Source organism: Anser brachyrhynchus, assembly GCF_964034855.1.
Source record: "Anser brachyrhynchus genome assembly, chromosome: Z".
NCBI classification, from domain to species: domain Eukaryota; kingdom Metazoa; phylum Chordata; class Aves; order Anseriformes; family Anatidae; genus Anser; species Anser brachyrhynchus.
This window is the reverse complement of record NC_137697.1, coordinates 4,449,029-4,472,369: the sequence shown is the minus strand read 5'-3', so window position 1 is coordinate 4,472,369 and position 23,341 is coordinate 4,449,029. Positions and strand designations below refer to the sequence as shown.

Here is a 23,341-nt window from a genome sequence, read left to right as displayed (position 1 = left end):
GTGGGTGACAGTGGTGGTTGGGGGATGGTTGGAGGAGATGATCTTGGAGGTTCTTTTTCAACTTTAACGATTTTGTGATTCTATGATTTTTTTTAAGCGTTAGGCTCTTTTGCCAGGCTGAACACAGGGAGGCACCCCATTGACACAGAGGAATCCCAGAAGGTGCCATGCCAAGGGATAGCTGCAATACAGGAGGAAAAGGGAGAACAAGAGGATGCCAGAGACTAATGCAGAGCAGCGAGTGGGTGACAGAGCAGAGCATGTGAGAGCACTTGGTGCAGCTTCTGGCAGCGCCCCCGGGTAGAAATGGCAACCCCGACTGCATGGTGACAGCACAGGCGGTGAGGAACGCAGGCTGTTTGCCTCCACAGATGGGGAATTTCAGGTTCCGAGCCAGGAAAAGAGACCACTTGGACTTATCCGGGGAACGCACACCGAGGGAGAACCGCACCCGAGCAGGGGGTGCCCGCCCACCCCATCCCCAACCACCGCGGGGGGGCGCCGCTCCGCCCTGACGGCGCGCGTTGCCTAGCAACCCCCGGCGGGCGGGGGCCGGGAGGGCGGTGCTAGGAAACCGCGGGGCCGCCGTCAAGCGGCGCCGCGACCGTCGCAAAGAGGTCGGGGGCAATGTCGTGAGGCGCGGCCCGGCCCGGCCCGGCTCCCTCACGCTTATGCCCCCAGCCCTGGCGGCCGCCTGCTCCATGTGGGGCCCGGGCCGGGCTCTCGGCTTCTCTTTTTCCCCTTCCTTCTACTATGGCCCGGAAAACAGTTAGCAGGAAGCGGAAAGCGGCGGCGGCGACCGCCGCGGGGCCCGGCGGGCTCCATGGGGAGCAGGTAGGCCGGGGGGGTGGGGCGGGGGTGGGGGGCGGTGTGAGGTGGGTGGGGGGGGCACCGGGATATGGGGAGGGCGGCGGCCGTGGTGTGCGGGTGCCCTGCTGGGGGGTGTCCTGCGGGTGGGGGCCCCCTCAGCTTTGGGTTCGGCCCCCCCAGCCTTGGGTTCGGCCCCCCCCCTTTAGGTTCTGTCCCCCCCCCCTTTGGGTTCTGCCCCCCCCCGGTTCCGTTGGGTGCCGCCGTTCGTCCGGTAACCGCCGTGCCCGCCGCCCCCAGCCCCGCAGCCATGTACCGGGCCGACCCCAAGGCCGGCCGCAGGAGACACACGGGCCCCCCTCCGGTCGGTCCCCAGCTCCCCCCCCCTCCTGTCACCCCAAAACGGCGGGGCTGGGGCCGCGGGGGTGGTTGGGGGCGGCCCTCGCCTGTTTAAGCTGTGTTTATTTTTTTCCCTCTTTTCTCCCGTTTCTGTAAGCAGCGGTGTTGGCGAGTCAGCGTGGAGCGATTGGGGCATCGCTGTGGCGTTGCTTCCGTAGCAAATATTTGTTTAATTCTATAATCTTACTGAGGCCGGCAGCTCCGAGCTAATCGGGTGTGGTATTCGTAAGGGTAGCCAGGCGGACTTCAGCGTTTTGAATTTTCAAGGGCGCTGCTTTAAGTTCCTCTAACTTCCGCGTTTATTTTTCACAGTACGGGTGGGATCACTCGGTTCACAAAAGGAAAAGGCTCCCCCCGGTGAAGCGGTCCCTGGTGTACTACCTGAAAGGTAGAGAGGTGCGGATGCAGAATGAGTCCAGCTATCACCGCCTGTTGCATGGATATGCAGCCCAGCAGCTTCCCAGCCTCCTCAAGGAGAGAGAGTTTCACCTTGGAACCCTTAATAAAGTGTTTGCCTCCCAGTGGCTGAACCACCGACAAGTGGTGTGCGGGACAAAATGCAACACAGTAAGTGCCACCTCTCTCACTCCTGTTTCACTTGCGCGTTAATTTCTCCCTCTTCCCTTTGTCCATAACCCAAGCATGTGGGCTGCCAAGGAAAACGTTAGGAAGTAATTACTAGCAGAGTCAAAATTATACATGATGAATTTCGAATAAATGTATTATTTAGCTGTGACTTATTCTCATCTGAAAGTGTGGTTCTGTACGGGTGGCTGTGGACCAGACCGTGAGGCTTGTGCCTGTGCTTAGCACCTCTAATCTGCACAGGGCAATTGACTTTTTTTTGGGATGGAGTGCAACAGGGGGGGTTGAATCTTCTTGCCTTGCAAATAGGGAGTTAGTGACTGTCCCTGTGATTTCTCATAATATAAATATAATGTCAGACAGAATTTGTTAAAAATACTTTTTTTTTTTTTTTCTTAATCATCATCCTCGGTCTGTTTGGTTTTATGCGGAGTTCTGTCCTGGTGTTCAGGTAACTTGCCGTGTTCATGTACTGTTATATCCTTTTACAAACACTGAAATCACAGGGTCTTAAACTAATGTTTTGTGTTTGAAAAGTTATAGGGGAATATTAAAATAGTGTTGTATGTGATTAGTAGCTGGAGGAGATCATACAAACAGGTAAATCTTTTCTCCTGGAGGTGGTGGTCTGGCCTCCTTGGCTAAGGCTGCAATTTCCAATATTTAATTCTGATTGAATTAGTGCAAAATCCAGCATTCATTCTTTGCAGGTTGGTTAGTCCTGCTGAAATGGGCTGACCGTTGTAAGGAACATATAGATCCAGCAGCTTATAATCCTCAAAGTGTGTGAGTCAATGGGATTGTTTCTTTGCTTTCATGACTTCTGAACAGAAGCTGTGCTCTGCGGTCTGACTTGCAAGGGAAAGAGACTTTTTTTTTTAATTTATTTTGGACGTTCTATAATTATTCATAGTTACACAGCAGGAGTCTTTCATGTAGCAACTTTAAGAAGCAAGGCCTAGCTGTATAAACAAAACAGCCTTATAACAGGAATCTAACGAAGCAGAATCTCTCTGCCTTCTTTCTCCGCACGTGCTCGTTACCTCAGCTGGTCAGCAGCCAGCACCCTTCGTGGAACAGCTTCCGGAAGACAAACTCCTGCTGAAACACCAGCTCTCAAAATCCTGCTTGCCCTAGCGAGATCATTGCAGGCTTTGTAGCGCCGCAGCAGTTTTGCTGTGTCCTGTAACTTCCCTAGTTCCACAGCAGCTGTGGTGAAGATAAATGGGCAAGTGTGTTGTTAACGCAACTTTGCAGAAATTGTTGGTGACCAAACAATCAGGGAGCTGAAGAGGGATTCAAGCACATTGTTGTTAGCTCTGCGTATGCTGCAGGGAGGTATATGCTTCTGCAGCTAGGCTTACGTTACAGAGGGACGTTGTCTTTTGTTAGGCGAAACGTACTGATGGCAAAAATCAACTTCATGGTGAAACATATATGAATTAGGAATACTATAGTAGCTTTAGCTTGCTTGCTTTGCGCTCACATTTGAGTAGAGAGTTAAACAACATTTTAATTACAAGAGTTTCTCTCTCATCTCCTGACCAAGCAACCTAATAAAGATGAATTCTTTTGCCTATTCTCCTGCACCAAAGTTGTGGCATTTAAATTGGGAGTGAATCTAAAACAACTTGTCTAATTTTAATGGAGTTCACTGAACTGGTGTTGCATATAATTACAGTTAATGCAACAGAAAAATATAAACCAAAGCAGTTGCTTTAATCAAGCTTAAACATGGCACGGGGAGCTTTGAGCAGTTCATTTATAAATTGCCTTTGGCTATGCTGTGCCAGAAGGATTCACTATTTTTAATAACAAAACAAAAACATGCTCTCGTCATAAGAGGAGGAGCTTTGCTTTTAGTCACCTCACAGTACTGGTCACCATAAATGTTGAAGAGACTACGAAGCTCTCAGTCAGTAGTTCACTTGTTGCGTTATTTTGGGGCAACTTTCTATCCTAGAAAATATCCCCAGGTATGCTTGTGTATATAAAATAACTTTGTCTCTAGTAAATCGTGCTGCTTGCAGTTGGCCAGCTGTAAATAAAATATTTGGGTTTCTTACAGGCACATGCTTTTTTCCTGGGTTTGTAATTATGGAACCTATCTGAGCATTCAAGTGTCTAAAAATTCAAACACGATCAGCTGAGGCAGGATTCACATTTGCAAGGACTTTGTTGATACAGTGGGCTGCTTAGAGGTACTGAAAAACAAATGAAGGAACAAGCAAATCTGTGAGGTGCAGGTATTCAGGCTGTGGCACCAGGGCATTGAAGTTACCAAAGGCTGAAGGAAGAGGAAGACGTCTTAGAAGAAAATACTGTCTGTAATCAGTGTGTTGTGTTCAGGAATTGTAGAGAAACTTTGAGACTATGCAGGAAACAAGCTCGTGGCAAAAGAAACCACTGAACACTGGATTACTGAACTACTCATTCTCTTTTTTTATGCTATTTTTCAGGAAGCGGTGAGGGATAAAGCGGCTTCTGAAAAAAGTTCAAATCACCATCTTGCAGCTTCTTCTGATCCCTTAGTCCTGTATACATGTTCAGGACATAATTCTTTTGTTGATTGTGAAGTTAAGCAAGTAGAAATACCAGAGCTGTAAATCATTCCATAAATACAAAACACTTATTAGTTTCCAGTTGCTTCGGAATCTAATTGCCTGGAATCTAATCTTTTTTTTTGTTGTTTTTTTGTTTCCCAGGCAGGCCTGATAGATATGTTTGTCCTTCTAAACACACAACTTTCTTACTGAACGTTCTCTTCTGGTTTCTCAGGAGGCTTTTCCAAGTCACGAAGGGTTGCTTTCTGGTGGCCAGCTGGTACCTCTTCTCACCTTGGTAGATTTGCATGTTGCCTTGGATGCCCTGCTGTAAACGCCCAGCTCTTGTTTCTGCTTAGAGCTTTTTAATTAGTTCAGGAGATCCCTCGTCTGTTCAGTGCACCTCATACAATTATAAACAAGTCTGGCAGTTGTGGGTTAGCAGTGGTGAGAATACAACACGTAGTTCCTCTTCCAGCTGTGAATATGGAATGTCTGTGGGGAAGATGATTTCCATTTGCTTTGCGAGGTAATGCTTGCTGTGGTTTTGCCAGCGTTGTGAGGAGCCAGGAAGACTGCTTGTTTCCTGCTCCCAGGGAGGGAGGGGGAAGTTGTGTCACCGCAGTTCATAACTGCTCAGAGTCCGCTGAACGCCGTACTTTGGTCACTGTAAACAAACCTCTGACACTTGTAAGCGACACCTCCGTTCACCTTGCCTTCAGTGCCTTGTAAGTAGAGAGTCAGGTGTTGTTCCTCGTCTCTCGGGAGGATTTGGTTTTCTGTCAAGTGCATGTGATGCATGGGGTCTGCTGGTTTCCTTGCCAGGCATGGCGTAGGCGGCCCAGATGCCCTTTAGCAGAACAAGTCTCTCACTTCTCCGTCCTTTGCCATCTGCTGACACACGTTAGCTGTCTGCCAGCCTCCTGAAACTAAGCGCAGAGGGCAGGACGCAAATAAAAACTGACAAATGGGGCTTTTTGGCAGTGAGCATGTTCAGTGACATCAGATGTGCATACCCATGAGCTGGAAGGGCTTCATAGCAAGGTGAGGTGCTTGATTGCAGTGCCTTGTTTCTGGAAATGTGGATTCAGAGTCAACTCACTGGTTTCTTTTGCTGCTGCTCGCTTCTCTGATCTTCCTTTATGTTCCTCCCCCTTTGGACCCTTTCAAGGAGGATGTGTAAAGCCATTCCTCTTGTGCAGTACAGAGTACAAGCAGCACAACCTGTAAGTGGGTCTTGTACTAAGATTAGTGCATGTTCCGAGCTCTGCTGGAAAGGAGTCCTACCAGTCTGAGAACTAAGTCTTTAAGGATTCAGCATTTCTTTGGGGCTTGGCACATAGCAGTGAATCTGCATTGCCATGGAACTGGAGAGCCTGATGCCAAGCATTCTATGAACTTAGAAAATAGAGATGTTGGCAATCTGGATAAAAGAAGAGACTGAGAAATGGGGAGAAAAATCAAACAGTGCTACTCAGTGCAACCAGCAATGGTATTAGTGTAATGACCCTGGAAGCATTGTATTAGTTCTGTTGTTCTGATAGTGAGATACGATCTGGAGAACAGCGATGTTGTTTTCCAGCTTGGCTGAGGGTGAAACTTCGGTGATCAGCTTCAGTCTGGAGCTGTGCCGGTGCAGAATGGGATGTTCCCGCCTGCTCGTTCCTGGTGTTCACGTGGCTGGGGAGGCAGCTGGGCCAGCTCGCTACTTTGTGTGCAGGCAGGTTTTTGTGTAGGAGTAATCCTCTCTGGAGGTAGAGAGGTTGTGTGGCTGACCTGGAAGCTACCTGGGCACCACTTGTTGCCACGAAGGCGGTGAGACTGGGTGGGTGGGGAAGCAGTGGGTGGATTCTCAAAGACTGGCTTAATCCAATTGTGAAACTCCATCCCAGCTTATTCTCTTGGTGACTCTTTTTAGCAAGGCAATATGTTTATTTCGGGTTATTTCAAATGTTAAAACAAATGATAAGAATGCTTCTGGGACTTGAGGGCAGTGTGTGAAGAGCAGGGGTGCAGAATGTAGCACATGTACCTGCCTGAAGAATAAGCAGTCTTTTGTGCAAGTTCTGGGTGCCTTGTGAATCCAGGTCCATCCTGTTTGTGTAATAAAAACATGGTGTAGCTCAGGGTGGCACGCTTTGGTTTTGTTCAAACTGGTCTGTACAATCAACTAAAAGATAGGGTAACATGTTCCCTGCTGTTCCACATGCAGGGCCAGCAGCAGAGGACACAAGGTAGTCTTTATGTGCTGTTGTGAAATAGCATTTCTTTCACCAATTTTCTAAGCTTGTTGTCCGCATGAAGATTAGGCTTTACAAACTTTTTCTCACCAAAACAAATATGATCAGAATGTTTCCCAAAGTGGTCACAGCTAAATCAGATGTGATGTTACAGTGGCGTATGTGAAAACATCACCTGCTGCTTTGCTCAGTAGAATTCTTTCAGTTACAGATGCGTGGGAAGGACAGTTAGATGTAATGAACGGGTCGCTTTGCCCCCCCAGCCCTCCCCCCAACTGTTGGCTCTTAAAGGTAGGTCAAAAAATGAAGTAGACTCGATGGAAGAGCTTGACACACTGCTCTGCTCTCAGTACTGCATGGAAGAGAAGGATGGGCTTTGCAGTTCAGAGTGTTGTCTTCCGATAAGTTGATTCTGTGCCAGAGTCTTTACTTCTGGCAAACTGATTAATGAAGTTCCTTAGTTAATGAAGCGGGACGGTTTCCTGATGAACTTCACGGTAAGCAGCTTGACAAGGGAGCCAAGTTGTACGGGAGCCACTGGCCCAAAGAACTTCTCACCGTTCTGCAGAACAAAATAAAACCAGGCATACAGTTAGTAATTTCATGGGGTGTGAAAAGTACGGCCAGATCCTAAAAAGTCGTGACTGTGGCAAATGTAGTATGTGGCCATGCCGCTCTGCCACGGTCCTTGAGCGATGGCATTGTTGCAGGCTGTACATCTGAACTGCTTTATTTCAAAAAAACAAAACAAAACAAAAAAAAAAACATACAACAGGAGGGGAGATGGATTTCTGTCACATCATTCTTCAACCTGTTTCCTTGTCAGAATAATGGCCTCCTGCGGAGAACAAGATAGCTGACCCTGCTTCATTCCTCACAAACGAAGTGTGGTCCTGGGACTTCTGGCAGCCGGCCAGAGCAACCCTTGCTTGAGGTCCTGACTGTCAAGTTACTGGGCATGCTAACACCTGACATGCACACACACTTCACTGGTAGAGGAACCAAATTTTGTATAAAACAGAATCAAGGGACAGGTACTTCATTGTTTGGTTGCAGGGAGTTTGCATCTGGTTTTTGAGGCTGTTTTTTAGCTTTTATGTAATGAATAAATAACTGAAAAAGAAATTCTTATTCCCACTTGGTAGGAAGGGGCTTAAAAAAGTATAATACAGCTATCAGCTCTTTGTTAATAATCTTAGAGGGCTGCTTTGGAGTTGTTTGCAGATGTGCTTATTTCAACAGCAGTGATGGTACCAGTTTGCTTGGAAAAAGCAGGTTAACTTGTTTTCTTCAGATTTAAGTAACTGCATGGTGGAGTTTCGGCTGAACTCACTTAAAAGGTCAGGTATTTTGTACTTTATTTCCTGTCGTGTCCTAAATTCATAAAATAGTGCTCAATTTTCAGCATTCTTAGCTGGGTGCCTGTCTTGCTAGACACTTTTAAAGCCTGAAAGGGGGAAATATTAACAACGTCTGTTTGGCTCTTGACTTCTGTTTGCTGGATTTACAGGGAAAGATTTCCTGGCATTCAGTGTGAGTTCGGCTTGCAAGTGTGAGCTGCTGTCTTCCTGCCCTTCCCCAGGTGATGCAGTAGTCACAGCACATGCAGGCAGTACTTGCTTATTTTGTTCTTGGGTTGTTGTTTCTAAACTGCCTGCAACTAGTTCCTTACTAACCCAAACTGGTCCCTTACTAAGCAAGGGGAGTAGTTCCTGCTTAGAGCTTAACAGCTGAAACAACGAAGCCAGTCTCTTAACTATGTCAGGTTTCATGCTCTAAGAGCAGTTGCAGCTCTGGTTAACGTAATGCTGTAAAATTGGAGGAGAAAAGTGAGAAAATGACAGAGCAGTTCAAGGGCTGAGGATGGGTTGAAGTGGGGTGGGAGCAGGTGAAAGCACTGCGAGAAGTACGTCCTGGTACTTCTAAGGATGTCTTCGTTTGGAAACTTGTTACAAGAAAATGAGGCTGAAGATCTAGAACAGAAGTGTGAGGGTCCGTGATACTTCAGCATGGTGTATTTCCAAGTTCTTTAACTTCAGCCCAGTAAGTTCACAGCTTATTAAATAAATTTCATATTAAAGTCTTGTTATTTATTTATTAGCCTGGTGTCAAACACAGGTGTGCAGTGGTGATGTTAGACTGGAGAATGCGAAGGGTTTTTAATTTCAGTCCTAATATCTAGTGAGGTTCTCTCTGAAGTGTGCATCTCTAACAGCTGAAATATGGCTTTCCCGAATCTGGGCCTCGTGAGATTTAGATGTATTTTCCTAGTTAGCATGTCTGATGCTAGCTTTAGGACCTTCGGGTGACGCTTGCAATCCTGAACCTTAGGTACTTAAAAGTTGATTTCTTTTTTTTTTTTTTCCTCTCAGTAGTTGAAGGAGGATGGGGAGGGAATTGTGAATTTCTACTGGAAGGAAATACTAAGGAAGAAAAGAAGATAAAAGTTCACAGGGGAGGATGAGTGGTCCTGTTCCTGTAGTGCAGGTATTAATTCTCAGGGATGAGGTTAGGGCTGCTGCATGCATTCTGATTTCACCGCTTGTCTTGGGACGTGAGCCGTGTTGCGAGGCTGGGCAGAAGCGAGCAGTGCCTCCTTCCTGCTCAGCTATGCTTCGGCTGCTGCCTGTCCCCCTGACACCTGCATACAAAATAAAGAACCGAACGTAAAAATTCAGTCACTGTAGGAACCATGATCTGTTTGTGCAATACTGCTGACTACAGGGGAAGATCAGTTGTGGGTTGAGGATGGTGTATAAGTTTATGTACAAGGTATAAATAGTGTTGAATAGGTCATGGCTTTCTCTGCAGAATGAGTTTAACATACCATACTTCAACAAATTTTGATTTGATATTAATATTCTGCTAGCTCAGTACATCAGAAGTAACAGGCTACTATATCTTGTTTAAATTTTGCTTCTTATTAAAGAGCAGAAATCAAGTCTGTGAGTTCCCCCAAAAATGTTGGGCTGTGATTTTTTTTTACATCACTTTCCTTAGTGCCAAGTCAGCTTCAGTTACTCCATTTCCTTGCTTCTCATTCATCTTCCCTCACAAGGTATTGTCCCTTAGTTACACCAACGTGGCTGTTAGTGCAGCTGCACTCTGAACACCTGTGGAAACAATCCAGTGCAGGAGCCTCCCAGATGAAAGTGAGCTTTGGCAGACAGTGTAAACCATAGTTTGCTGAAACTAATTTAAACTTTACCATTATAGTAAACTATAGTTTAAGTAAAGTGAGTTTACCATTATCATAAAGTATAGTTGTATGCATTGGAACGGATTTAACTTGGTATGCAGTGATGTCTGAAGATTTGCAAGGCTTTATAACTGATCTTTCTGCTAAGGAAACGGTGACATTGAGCTACAACTTCTAGTCTTCTTGCAGGCTGATGAACGTAGCTAGATATCTTTTTCTTTTTTAGGTATTCACACTGGCAGTACTGTGTTTAGTCACTGTTCTGTGCATCACTAGAAAATAAGCTCTAATTAAATAAACTTCTAAGGTGTCAGTTTGTCAAAGCCAAAACTTCATGGTAAGTGTCCTTATCTGGGCTGCAGGAGACTTGTGCCCAGTGCTCTTGGGCTTACTCACTTTTTGGAGGTGGGTCTGTCTTTCTCCTTGGTGTTAAGAGAAACTGGAAAACAATTTTGTTTTGTCACAGTAACGAACAGTAATAAACTTCAGATTTGAGGGCTTGGTTAAATGGGAAACATGCCATGACAACATTTTCTCCTTTCTCTTCCATTGCATTCAAAACCAAATGGGGTCATTGAAATAAAACCCACTGTAAATTAAGTCAGTCTACTAGTTTTAAGAAGTAAATTATACAATTTTTTTTCAGTCAACTTGCAGGATTTATGGAGAAAAAGAAATTCATAATAGAGCGCATCTTTTACCATCTTGTTTTTCTGATCTTTGTTCAGCAATGACTTGCATCTGCTGTTGTTTTTTTTTGCAGTTATTTGTGGTAGATGTCCAGACTGGTCAAATTACCAAGATTCCTATTCTGAAAGACCGCGAACCTGGCATGGTGAACCAGCAGGGCTGTGGTATTCACGCCATTGAGCTCAACCCTTCAAGGACCCTTCTGGCCACAGGTGGAGACAACCCCAACAGTCTTGCAATTTATCGTCTGCCTACACTTGATCCTGTCTGTGTGGGAGATGTAAGTGGGAATATTTGGGGAAGGCTTATTCTGCCACTTAAAAGAATTACTACTTTGAAGTGCCTAAGGTCAGAGCGAGGTTAGATTTGGGAGTCTTGTGGTGAAGAGTGAAGAATTTCTGAAAGGTTTAAAACATTCCTGATAAAGTGGTCTTTCATGACAAGATACCTTAAATATAAGTGAGGGCATTAACAAGTGAGATGGTTCTGAGTCAGATTTCCTCTTCCTTGCCCTCATTCAGGTCCACTTAGATTACTTTTAAGTATTGAAAATATAACAACATCCTAAATGTTGGTCTAATTGTGATGATGAAGGCTGAAACTGAGACACACAGCTAGTTTTAGTGAAAAAGCTCTTGTGAGAAATTGAAAAGATGATGCAAGTTATTCAAGTTTTCCCCTTCTCCAGCGCAGCTTTATGCATGCATTATCCCAGAGGCAGAACTCGTCTTTGAGGATCAGTTCTAACCCCGTGACTTATGGCACTTTGATATAAGCAGCACCAGAGTCTATTTCTGAAATGTCCTCATGCTTTTTTAAAATAGCCAGTCTTAAAAAGAAAAGGGCTGAAAGGAATACAGTGGTGTCCCAGAAGCCCTTCTCTCATTTCTCCTTCCTTTTGACTCAGGCCTTAGACGTTACTGACAACGGCAGAGGTCAGAGTTCTGCAGCTGGCTACCTGCTGCTGCTGAAAAGGCTTGACTGAAGATCTGCATGACTTGCTATTCACTTGCATGCTGCTGTGACTGTGCAGCTTTTCAAACAGAACTACAGGCTTAGGGATCCCCCCCAGGTTTCTTTAAATGCCAAAGAAAAGGTTCTTGAAGTAGTAGTCTTGAAAAATTATTCTGTAGCTTATCTATTGCAAACATCATGTTTTAGTTACCATTTATAGTAGGGACCGTTGTTTGAGGAAGCGTGTGGCTATTCTGCAAAAAACACTGCTTTCAAAATGGAAAATCCAAGTTCTTAGATTTGAGATCAATTTGTCTTTGGTTTAAAGCCTGTTTTTCCATCACTTAATAGCTCTCTAACTATTACTTTTATGCGCTAAGTTTAATAAAACTAAAAAAAAAAGTTTAAATTGCTGCTGGTTACTTAAACTACTCCAGATTGATACTGGAATTTCACCTGTATAATGTTACTAACATAGGTCTGTCCTTTTTGTGCTTGTACTAAAACTCAAAGTGAAGAATACTTGTCTGCTTTGAGAGACTAATCTAGAATACAATGGCACAGCAAATCTGACTTTTTTTTTTCCCTTTTAGGATGGACATAAGGACTGGATATTTTCAATTGCGTGGATCAGTGATACCATGGCTGTTTCTGGTAATCTTCTTTGTCACTATTTTACTATACTGATGTACAGCACTTGATAAGTCTTAGGGAATCACTTTTATCAAGACATAAAGATAACACAGTGTTTGTAACAGTGTCAATAATCAGTATTCTTGTTTCAAGTGCTCTGTTCCTGATTTTCTGCAGGTGTGTGTGTGGGGGGGGATAAAAGGCTCCAAACCCAACACTTTGTAATACTCCAGTCTGATATAACTGGCATTTTGTAATGATTGGACTTGAAGTGTAGGCTGGGCCTGTATGGAGCCTGCTTTGAGGGCTATCTAGTAGTTATCCTTATGTCCAGCAGTTCAGAGTCATTGCAATCAACTGTGTCAGTTGAATTCACTCAATGTAGGAGCCAAGAGCCTGATTACCTTTGCTCCTTTCAGTTAGTGGAAGTAAAGAAGTCCCTTGAAAGAGGTTTCAGCCAACCCACGGTCTGAATTTCTTCTTTCTACTGTTTGAAGGGAGTTTAATTTGACAGCTTAAGTCTTTGGTTTATCTGAACCCAGGTGTCTTGAGCAATATAACATAAGTACTAAACCATTTTCTTAAATGTTTCTCACTGTTCCAGAAAGTGCCTTTAAACCCAGTTAAAACAAATGTTTGTTTTTTTTGAGGCATGCCTGGTACTGTAAGTAGACCTTCCCATTGTAGAAATAACTGATAGGAGCCCCCTTGGGACTTTGAATAAAAATCGTCCTGGGGATGAGAAGCAAAATTTCCAAGAACCTGTTCCAGTACATGACCTTCAGTTCAGACCTTTCAAGTTCTTATTTTTGAGCTTTAAATTATATTTAATCTTCATATAGCTCTTCAGTGTCTGAGATTCTTCTCTGTTTAAAAGAGGTCAGTAGGGTCTGGCTTGGGTACTGCTACAGTGAAAACCACTTGGAAGTAACTACCTTGGTTATTTAAACTACTCTTGGTTTTCATATGGTCCTTAAATTATAAGTTTTTCTAATATCAGGGATTTCACTGTCTTTCCAATAGGCACTGCCATGAGAGGGTCTCTAAACAGTGAGTTACAGGGAAGGATTTTACACGAGGAATAACTTCAATAATTTCATGCTATGAGTTAATAACTTTGGAATACAGCAGAGCAACATCATTTACCTGAAATCCTGTGAAGACTCTTTTTAATGAAAACTCAGTTTCTGTTATCAAGCTGTTTAGTAGTTGCTGCTATATGTGTGCATACACACGTGTGCAGTTAAGATGGAAGCTGGTAAGAGAAAAGGTCAGTTACTGACTTTTTAGTAACTGGTTGGATAACTAGTGTAACTTCATAAAGTATTACTTAAGTGAAGGCAACAGTACCAGTGTTCTAGTGCATTAATTTAGTAGTTTACTGTGTTTCTGTGGTGACAGTGAATATAGTGTTCCATACATGGGTGTCAGACTGCAGATGACAGAAAACTGTGTCCCATAACAATTCAAATATTTGATTTTTATAATTTGCTTAGCTATTTAAAAAAAAAATAAAGCTAATCCTGGAATTTGGTTTTGAAACTAATACTTATGTTGATCCTTGTGAGGCTCCAACCTAAAAATCTGCACTACAAAAATCATTGTAAAGTCTGAGGAGAACAGCAAAGATGATTCCAGATATCCAGTGGTGAGATAAGGACCCAGTGAGGCCCAACATGTGACGCTGAACTGTTGCTCTTAACGTTTTCTGCATGCTCAGGAGTGGATGTGTGAGTAGAAGGAAGGTTGCCATGTCCTCTGTTGCATGAAACTTGTAGCAGGATGTATGCTCTAGTCTCCGGATGTGAGACACCAGGGAAAACTTTTTAAAAGCAATTAGCAAGAGAGAACTTCACGGATCTAGTTGGGGGAAAAAAAGACGACTGACCTCTGACATTTGTTTTAATCATACATATGTTGTTGCAATCTGTAACTGAAACTACAAAGCAGAAACATTTGAACACCAGATATTGAGGAATTAGTAATTACTTCTGTCTGAGTTGAGAATCAAAGTGGACAACTCTTGTTAACTTTCCTTTGGGCAGGTTAAATGCCACAGGAAGAAAGAGGTGGGCATTTTTTTCCCATAACAGACAATAGCACTTTCATACAGCTCAAGGTTAGAGCTTCAGCAGTACATTTTCTCATTGCTGTCAAAAATGTTGAGAGAGTGCAGAGTGGGCCATACGCTTGATTATTCTCGCCTGTGTTAGCTTCAATAAGAACTAGGCAAAGGTTTGCCTCTAAAACAGGCAGCAGTGTATTTCAGTAGTCAATAAGCATAAAACGAAACATCTTGACTGAGGGAGAATGCAACAATTGCTGTACTGACTAGGTAAAGATTTCCATGCTAAAAGTTCCAAACTAAGATGAATAATTCCCAGGATGAGCCTAGGGTAACCGATGATACTCTCCTTGGCTTCAGGGCCAACCAGTTAAATGCCATACATTGTCTTTTCCCCCTGTTAGGGCTATTAAAAGGGACAGCTTCCTCCTAAAGTCTGTCAAGATGTTTAGAAATTCTACTGCTGAGCATTCAGCCTCCGTAACAAGATTGGGTGCCATTAGAAGCCATCAGCATGTAAATTGAGTAGCAGGATGTAATGGCGCATGCTGCCTGCTGCTGTGCAGTGCCATTAGGAAGCTCCTTTTGTATTTGTCTGCTGGTTGATGGTGGCAAATTGACTGAATCAGTCTGTGAGGGGGCAAAGCCATCTCTGCTGTGCTGCACCATTAGTACTACAGCACGATGCACTGGTATTCAACACTACTTCAACAAGATGTTTTGCTTATGCGTCTTTGCGGCTTCTTCTTTATGATGTACCAAAGTCTGTACGTAGGCTGATGTAGATATTTAGTCTTCTCTAGCATCTTCAAGACATTAAATACATCTTATGCTTTCCCTGTGAGAGAAGGGATGTGTTTTTTGTAGTGCAGGGAAGAAAGAGGTACATGTCAAGTCTGTAAGAGCTGACTTAGATGGAACTGAGTTGTCTAAACACCAGAAGGGATGGGCATGGGGCTTTGGCTAAGTCTGCATTGATCAGTGAAGTAAAGTAGTTCAGCTTTCTTTGCCTACTCTTTTTGTTTCATATTTTGGCTTAATATTGTGACAAAAATCTCAAATAATTTTCTTCAGACAGGATCTTCTGTGAAGCTACTTTATTCGCGATTGCAATGGCGGGCGTCCTGCCAATCAGGAGCGCATTTTTGTAAACAAATCATAACCTTTTATTCCCTATTACCCAACACCTGATCACCTCCCCTGTTTCCTCATTGGCTGAGTACTACAGGCTCACAAGCTACTCGACGCTCCTCTATACCACATATGTACAATTTTTTTGATCAACCCTTTAATTTCTCCTTCTTCCTTTTTTTCTCCTGTCTTACATTTTGAGAACGTGTGATCCTTGTTTTACCGTTCTCACATGGCTCATCCTGTTCTTCTCAACCTTCTACCTTATTTTGGAACAGTGAGGCCTTCTACTGTCCACTTATCTACTTAGCATTTCTCCTTGTTATGACTACACAACTACCTTGGAACACAGAAAATTAGTTCTCTACAAAAACACAACCTAGTTTCTCACAGTATCTCCAAATTCAATAGAAAAATGGGGGTTTTTGCTTGTTCAGCTTCAGTTCCTTTTGTTTTTTAAACAAGAAATTGTGCAGTTTTCTATGCAGTATATGCTGGGATACTGGCAGAAATCAAATGACCCAAAATCTGCATAAACCTAACAAAATTTTCTCAGAGGTTTCTGCAGTGGCTTAGCAGACACAGTTGATCTCAGCCATGGTAAGCTGGGCTAAATGTGTCGGCTTTTCTGTCACCTCTGAGTGTATTCCATGTGTGAATCTCTAATGGTGATTGTTTTTTTTTGATGGTCAGTTTGAAAACAGATTCAATGCTTAGAAACCATACAGGAAAAAAAACACTTGACAATGAGGTCACAGTATTACTAACTTTGTAGCTGAGAAAGATCATGTTGTTAATCCTAATTGATGACGCCCAGCAGTGTGTTCAGTTTAACTAATAGCAATAGTATCCTTTCCTGTTTCCAGCCTCTATTGTTTATTGCAGTTCCTTCTTTAAAAAAGGTCAATTATGTCTGTGTGAAATGCTGTTATGGGCTATTCATCCAGGTTCTCGGGATGGCTCGATGGGTCTCTGGGAAGTCACAGAGGATGTGCTGTCTAAAAGCGATGCCAGGCACAACCTGTCTCAAGTTCCTGTCTATGCCCACATAACACACAGGGCTCTGAAGGATATCCCCAAGGAGAACACCAATCCTGACAATTGCAAAGTCCGAGCACTGGCTTTCAACAATAAAAACAAGGTGAGTAAGGTACTCAAGACAGATGAGAAGTCCTAAAACTGTCCAGACTTACCAGAAAAAAATAATCTAAATCAAATATATTGGAGAGAGGCAGCCTGACATATTTTTCCCTGATCCTTTTGTGTCCTTCTCATATGAAATGGTCGTCTTCATCTGCTGTGTCTACCTCAGCCCTCAAGTGAATTCAGAAAAGCTGGAGGCGGGGAATTCATGTATTTTTCTGAAAAGGAACAATTTGACTGTAGGATTGGTGTTTAGACTTGCACCCAGAGGGAGCAAGGGAGAATGTTTGCAAGAAACAGAGAAAGTACCAGAACACCCCTTGCATCTTGAATCCCACTCTTTGGTGCGGTTGTTGCTTTCCTTCACCCTTAATGAAGACCAGCTGACATTCAGGTAGTTCCTGTTTTGATGGCTGAGTTGTTACTGGATTGCTCAGTAAGCGAGGTAACTGACACACAGGGCAGGCACCAGTGCTTGCTCCGGTGTTATTTTGTTGGCATTTGACAAACAGAAAACATTAACCTCCCCCCCATGCTGATCTCTTGCTATTACTAGAGATGAAAGCTACTGTAGCAAGTAGGAGTAGCAATTCATCCTCCACTGCTTTTGTTTCTGTCCTCACAGAACAGAGGAGGTCTGAAGCCAAAGCAGGCGTGCTCTCAGCAACACAGTGCTCCTGTTGGCTTTATTTTTCACCATGTTAATCACTCCTCTGCAATGAAGACTTCATACAGCTTTTTCCTATAGAGTAGTGCCTGGAAATAAATGGTTACTTTGGGGTCAGAATCACTGTGGGAGCTGCTAGTTGCTAACTAGCTTGTACTGTCTAATAAGTTATTATTTGCTTGTCTAACAAGATCTATACTTTGAAAGTTATTTTTGGTTATTTAATTCTTATTCTATCTGGCACCTTTGTGCTATATTGCGTTCTCTCAAGATCAATGTGAAATGAAAGGCTATCTTGATAAGGACGTACAGGATTACAGATGAGCTCAATCTGGAGGGTGTAGCCTGCCTAGTAGAGTGTGAGGTTTATAAGGGCATTTATAATACAGAAACTAATTTTTTTTTTTTTTTTTAATCTTAACAGGAGCTGGGAGCTGTGTCCCTAGATGGGTATTTTCATCTTTGGAAAGCAGAGCACACGCTATCAAAGGTGCTTTTCTCTTTTGGCTTTAAACTTGGAAAATTGCCTAGCATTTATTGCTGTTCACTATTTCTTCATCTCCTTTAAATGCTTGAAGAAAACAACAGGTTATAAAACGTAAGCTTTGTATAAAATGTACTAAAAATAAAACTTGAGGAGAGAAACTCACTACTCTTAACTTTCTGCCAGCTCTGCATGAGTTGAGTGTCCTGTTGCATAGAGCGTGGGTAGTTTTGTAGCAGGGTTCATCAAAGAAGCTATACTTGTTGAAGTGTAATTGCAGATTAAAATTCGGCATATCTCTGCTGGTGTATGAGGTAAGCTTTTTCAGGGAGCTGATGCCGTTACACCTGCGAAGTGGTAACAGCAGCTTAAAAAAAAAAAACTAAAACAATTTGCCAAAAATGTCCTTTGTTCTTCAAATAATACTTCAGCCTTTAGCATTCCAGTTTGGTTTGATAAGGCATCCCATCTCTTCCATGGCTTTTTTTTTTTCTGTGGGTCAGGTTGTTGGTTTTCTCCTTAAGTTCTGTTTTTGTGATGAATTATTTTAGCTGCTTTTTTTCCCCACTGCAATTTACACTGAACTTAGCTTTAACAGAAGAATTCTGTAACATGTTGCTCTTTTATTGTAATGTGTTTTGTTTTTTTTGTCTTTCCTCTGTTTCCAGTTACTCTCCACAAAGTTGCCATACTGCAGGGAGAATGTGTGTTTGGCTTACGGTCAGGAGTGGTCAGTGTATGCCGTAGGATCACAGGCGCACGTCTCCTTTCTGGATCCGAGGCAGCCGTCTCACAATGTTAAATCCGTCTGTTCCAAAGAACGAGGCAGTGGTAAGAAACTTGACAGAGTGCTTCAACCTGTTTGCTTTCAGAAGTAGCAATGTAAGATAAGCTTCTTAAACAAATAAGAGATTTTTCATGTGATGTGTTAAATCATTAACAGTATATGTAGGTTTTGGTTTTAGGCCACTTGTCTTGGCATAAGAGAAGCTAAAAGCAACACTGAAACTAGATGATTTCTTAAGAGCAACTGCATTGTGTACCATCCAAATAGTAATGAACACTATGAAGTCTACATCTTCAACTTTTTAAATGTATTTCTCTATTGTACTTCATCTCATAGCAAAACCAGTTATCATACCACCACTAATACTGCCTAGTCTTGCAGTTTTCTCTGGGACTGGAAGAAAAACGCATGTTTCTGCTGTTTGCTGTCACATTTGGAGTCTGTGCTGTGAGTGAATGCTTACTCTGACGTTGAAGATGAGTGAGATTTCTGACTTTCAGTGTGTATTTGTTTAAATACAAAAGCTCACTCAAAAAAAGAAAGTAACAATAGTAGTCAGAATGATTATAGACATGAGTACTGTTTTTTTCTTCTGCAGTCTCTTCAACTGAACCTTATGCCAGGGCCAAGTGTAAGCATTGTCAGGGTGCATGATCCTATATGCTTCTTCCCATGTCCTTTATTTTGAAGCATGAGAAGGAAGCATTGTGTTAAGATTTTCCATCTTAAAACACATTAATCCAAGGCTAGAAAGTTGCAGTCCTTGTTTAGCTCAGCTCTGAGCATCAGTCTCTTCATTGGGCAAGTTATCAAAAGAGGATTTGTGTAAATAAAACCTCCCTAGCCCTTGTCTGCATTTACTGGAGTTTGTGGGGTGCTGCCCAGATAAATGTCAGGGTCTGTTTCTTTGAGATATGGGAGAGTTTTCTTTAGGGTGGGAAATAATGGTTCACCAGCCCTGAACAGCTGTCCGCACCAGCCTTTGCCCTGAATCACAGCCAGCCAGGGCTCTGTGGAGGTCCTCTGAGGCTGCTACTCTCCAGTATCATAGGGAAGAGGTACTAAGACACAGGAGCGTATTGCCCAATGGTGGCTGGAAGTTTCTGCCCTGAGTATGTGATCCTGCTGGACATGATCTGTGTGTAGGTAGCTTTTCTGAGACGCTGGCTTGAGCCTGGGGAAAGCCTTTGTTCAGCACCATTTTCTGTTCTGCGTAGTGGGCAGATCTCTTCTTATGGCACTGTTGGGGGCACTGAGGTAATATTGCTTCCCAAGGTGCTGAGTGCTTCAGCTTTCTACTGATCCCCCTGGGACTTGGTGTGTGGGGCAGCACAGGCTTCAGAAAGAAGAAAAAAAAGAAAAGGAAGGCTGTTTGGTTTGTGGACTAAAATTTGGGTTGACTTGCAAGTTCTCTGAATGTGCTGTCAGCTTCCAAAATGCACCCAGTGAATGTGGGAAGTTCACACCAACTTCAGATTATTACTGTTGTGTGCATATAAACAGGCTAGAGAGAGCACCATTTTCAGTCTTACCAAGTTAGAATCTGTTTTTTACCCAGTGTAACCATAGCTGCTGTACATCAGAAGACAATTATGCTTTTTAGTGTTCTTGTAAGTGTTGCTTTTCTTAGCAGCTGTACAGGAATATGTAGGGCCCTGTACTCTAGTTCCTGATCAGCAGAAACTGCTTTCTGCTTGGCTAGCATGTAGCGAATTGTTTTATGCCCTTGACTTCACACCCTGAGGACAACAATGTTAACGTAGTGGACAGAGCTTGTGCAGCACAGACTCTGTGCTTGCTCTTTGCTTAGGACGTGCTACTGCATCTTCATTTACTTCTGCAGTATGTCGGGCCTCCCTCTCTCTCAGGAGTAAAACTCAATTTGCTGACCCAAATATTCCATAGTGTAGCGTTGGGAATGTTAGAGAGCTTGCCTTGATCAGTTCTAGGCACAGGTTGTGCTGCTAGTTTGTGGATAATCTGAGGTGGTACTTCAGGAGCCAATGTGAAGTGCTGTTCTTCAAAGTGTGTTCTAAATATCTTAGTAATGGATATGCCACTGGTTCCTTCAGCTATTTTTTTTTATTAGAGAAGGGTCCACATTTCTGCATTTCATTGCTTTTTTTATTCATAGTACTGAAAAGTATGCCATGTGCACTGATACTCCACCTGTTTCTGTAAGTGTTCTGCTGGGTTGCTTGTCAAGAGCACTTTTATAACACAAACAGGAGGATGTCTCCTCTTGTGCCCGTCTCCCCTTACTCAAGTGGCTGCTCTTGCTGATTGAAGAGGGTTTAAAGCCTTCTGAATGTATCCTATGCATATGGAGCTCTGAATTAAATTGGAGGTTCTTGTATGCATCTGGGAAATCTAATGTAGCAAGTGTGAGACTTGCACAGTGGTTTCCCACCTACTAAGACAGCAGCCATGACTTCACCTCACATCAGAAGCACAGCGGTGTTGCCTGCTCTGAGCATGTGTCACAGATGCACGTGGCTGTGAAGGTAACGGCAGGGTGTGGAGGTGGAAGGATGAGGATGTGTTTCTAGTTGGGATTCTGTACAAAGGGCAAGGGGAAAACTCCCTGGCTGCATCCACATCATCTGGATGCCTGCTGTCACGTGTCCCACTGAACATACTCCAGCACGGTACAAGTTTCATGACTTCCAGTCCCACGTGGTATAGTGACAGCAGTTGGAATGTGGATGTAGCTGGCGTAACTCTCTTCCCTTCCTGTTTGGATGCTTGCTTAGGCTGGAATTAGAAGGTACCTTAAATGGGGTTTAAGAGCACGCCTTGAGTTTATAACCCAGTATCATGTTGTGCGGGAAGAAAAAGTATAAAAGCGGTGGGATTTCTTCCATGTGGAACAGTAGCTTAGGGTAGAGTGCTTACACAGAACAAAGCTTTGGCACAATGGAGAGCGGATGACAGGACATCTAGCGATCTGTAAATTCCTACATGCAGAATCTCCCTGAGACTGCTCCTGAGGAATGTGGTGTCGCTTGGGTTGTACGATGCCTGCTGTTTTCACTGCTGAGTGAAGTGCTAAAGATGCCAGCTGTAAAGAATAAGGTGTTTGTGTGAGACTACTCAAGTAATGATAACTTAAAGAAACATCACAATCTTAAATTATTTAGTATCAAAGCGATTAGTGATGATTGTAGTTGCACACAATTACTCTTGCTGTTGATCAGCAAAATGTGTGTGGTGGAAGCAGAGTAATTTTTCTCATTGGCTCTTTCTCACAGCTTGGCAGGTAGCTAGATAAGGGTGAGCTCGTGGGAGACACCAATATGCATCCTTTCTACTACGTGCTGCCATGCACTCGCTCCTCCTGGTTCACTTAGAGGCTGATTGCAGACAGAACATGCTTGCTCTTGATCTTAAATGTCTTAGATCTTTGCTTATCTGGCATAGCTGGGGCCTACTGAGAATGAAGCTTCCTGCTGTGCACCGTCAGTGGAGCAGATGGCCTCAGAGAAGGGGAATAGTGTGTGTGTATACACACATACATACAATTTTACATATGTATATTACGTTACATATACAATTGAACCTGCTGCTTCAGTAGTATAAATGGGATTTATCTACACTGCTCCATAGAAATGGGAAAACTGATGTGGAGAAAGCTGGTAGGTAGTTTTTGTTGAAGACAGCATTAGACATCAAGCAGCAGCACTGCAGAGCCAAAGCGTGCCTGGTCCTCACTGGATTGATTTTATGTCCTTTCTCTGTTCGTCAGGTATTCGATCAGTGAGCTTCTACGAACACATCATCACAGTGGGAACAGGGCATGGCTCCTTACTGTTCTATGATATCAGAGCCCAGAGGTTCCTGGATGAAAAGCCCCCACGTGCCTGCTATGGACAGAAGCAGAAATTAGGAGGAAGTGAAATTTTGAAGTTGACTACGGGGAAAGGTTGGCTGGTGAGTAGTAGCTTGTAGCTATAAGGCTTGAACGAGTTGTTTTTACAGTAATGGGAGTTACCTGTAATGATGAATATCAAGAAATGCTGCAAGATTGTTTTCACAAAGGTATTGAGTGGCCAGCTGCTTGAATTTAAGGCGTACTGACTACTCTGCTTATGCACTGATCCATAAATTAACTAGTTCTTCTTCCTCTTGATTGTAGTCTATCTTCTAGTTGTTAGTACATTGAACAAGTTATGTTGTCTACCTTAAAAGCACGATAATTTAATGTGGTACTCTGAGAGATTTAGTTTAGCTTTATACAGCTTTAGAAACTCTGGTTTCCTGAAATAATGCCACGGCAGGCACTTCAGTTCAATGTCCTGTGTGTTACTATAAAGCAGTTAATGGCTATGTCTGACTTCTCTCCATTATCTTTCTTATCGTTGTGATGCAACTTTAAAAATTAATGGGACTTGCTATCTTCCCTACCCTTCACCCTCCCCACCTCCACTGTTTGGTGCAAACCTCCTCAGAAAAGCTTCAGGAAGGCTCTGGTATCTTCTAATTCAAGTTGTTCTGTCTGAAGCTTCAGGGAACAGAGGAAAAGATCCCTCTTAGGCTCTGGAAACTACATTCTGCTTCTGTGAAACAAGGCTTTCTGTTTGTTTGGCATCAGTAACAGTCTGAACTTTCCTTTAACAGAATCATGATGAAACCTGGAGGAATTATTTTTCTGAAATTAATTTCTTCCCAAATGCTGTTTACACCCACTGCTACGACTCGTCTGGAACAAAACTCTTTGTGGCAGGAGGCCCCCTTCCATCAGGACTTCATGGGAATTACGCTGGTCTCTGGAGCTAATGATAACTCTTTACAAATGCTGATCTTTACACAGATTTCCAATTTTATTTTTTGTTTTCTTTTTTTTTTTTGTAACAATTAAATTGTGTGATGCCACTGAGTTCTGATTTAAATGCAAGTTATTTTTCGCAGAGTTTTCTGTTGGTCTCCAACAGTTTTGTACATCTTTTTGAACCAGTTTTTGCTTTAACCTTCTCGATCCTTTTTATGAAGGCTTTTTGAAATCCCTTTTTATTAT

At 43.2% G+C, this 23,341-nt stretch overlaps 1 protein-coding gene across 1 annotated transcript; it reads left to right on the top strand.

Moving 5' to 3' along the window:
- The first annotated feature begins 559 nt into the window (after nt 1-559).
- On the top strand, nt 560-23,203 carry DCAF12 (DDB1 and CUL4 associated factor 12). Its single transcript, XM_080574770.1, has 9 exons — nt 560-834; nt 1,519-1,773; nt 10,537-10,743; nt 12,011-12,071; nt 16,194-16,387; nt 17,481-17,546; nt 18,209-18,371; nt 22,073-22,257; nt 22,945-23,203. Exons 1-9 carry the CDS (start codon nt 754-756, stop codon nt 23,101-23,103), a joined length of 1,371 nt encoding a protein of 456 aa, XP_080430896.1. The 5' UTR covers nt 560-753; the 3' UTR covers nt 23,104-23,203.
- Nucleotides 23,204-23,341: the final 138 nt, after the last annotated feature.

Excerpts from the sequence above, each read along its gene's own strand:
- DCAF12 (XM_080574770.1), top strand. The coding sequence starts at position 754 with ATGGCCCGGAAAACAGTTAGCAGGAAGCGGAAAGCGGCGGCGGCGACC. Across the intron at positions 12,072-16,193 it reads TGATACCATGGCTGTTTCTG|GTTCTCGGGATGGCTCGATG; the intron begins GTAATCTTCTTT and ends CTATTCATCCAG. Across the intron at positions 18,372-22,072 it reads TTCCAAAGAACGAGGCAGTG|GTATTCGATCAGTGAGCTTC; the intron begins GTAAGAAACTTG and ends TCTGTTCGTCAG.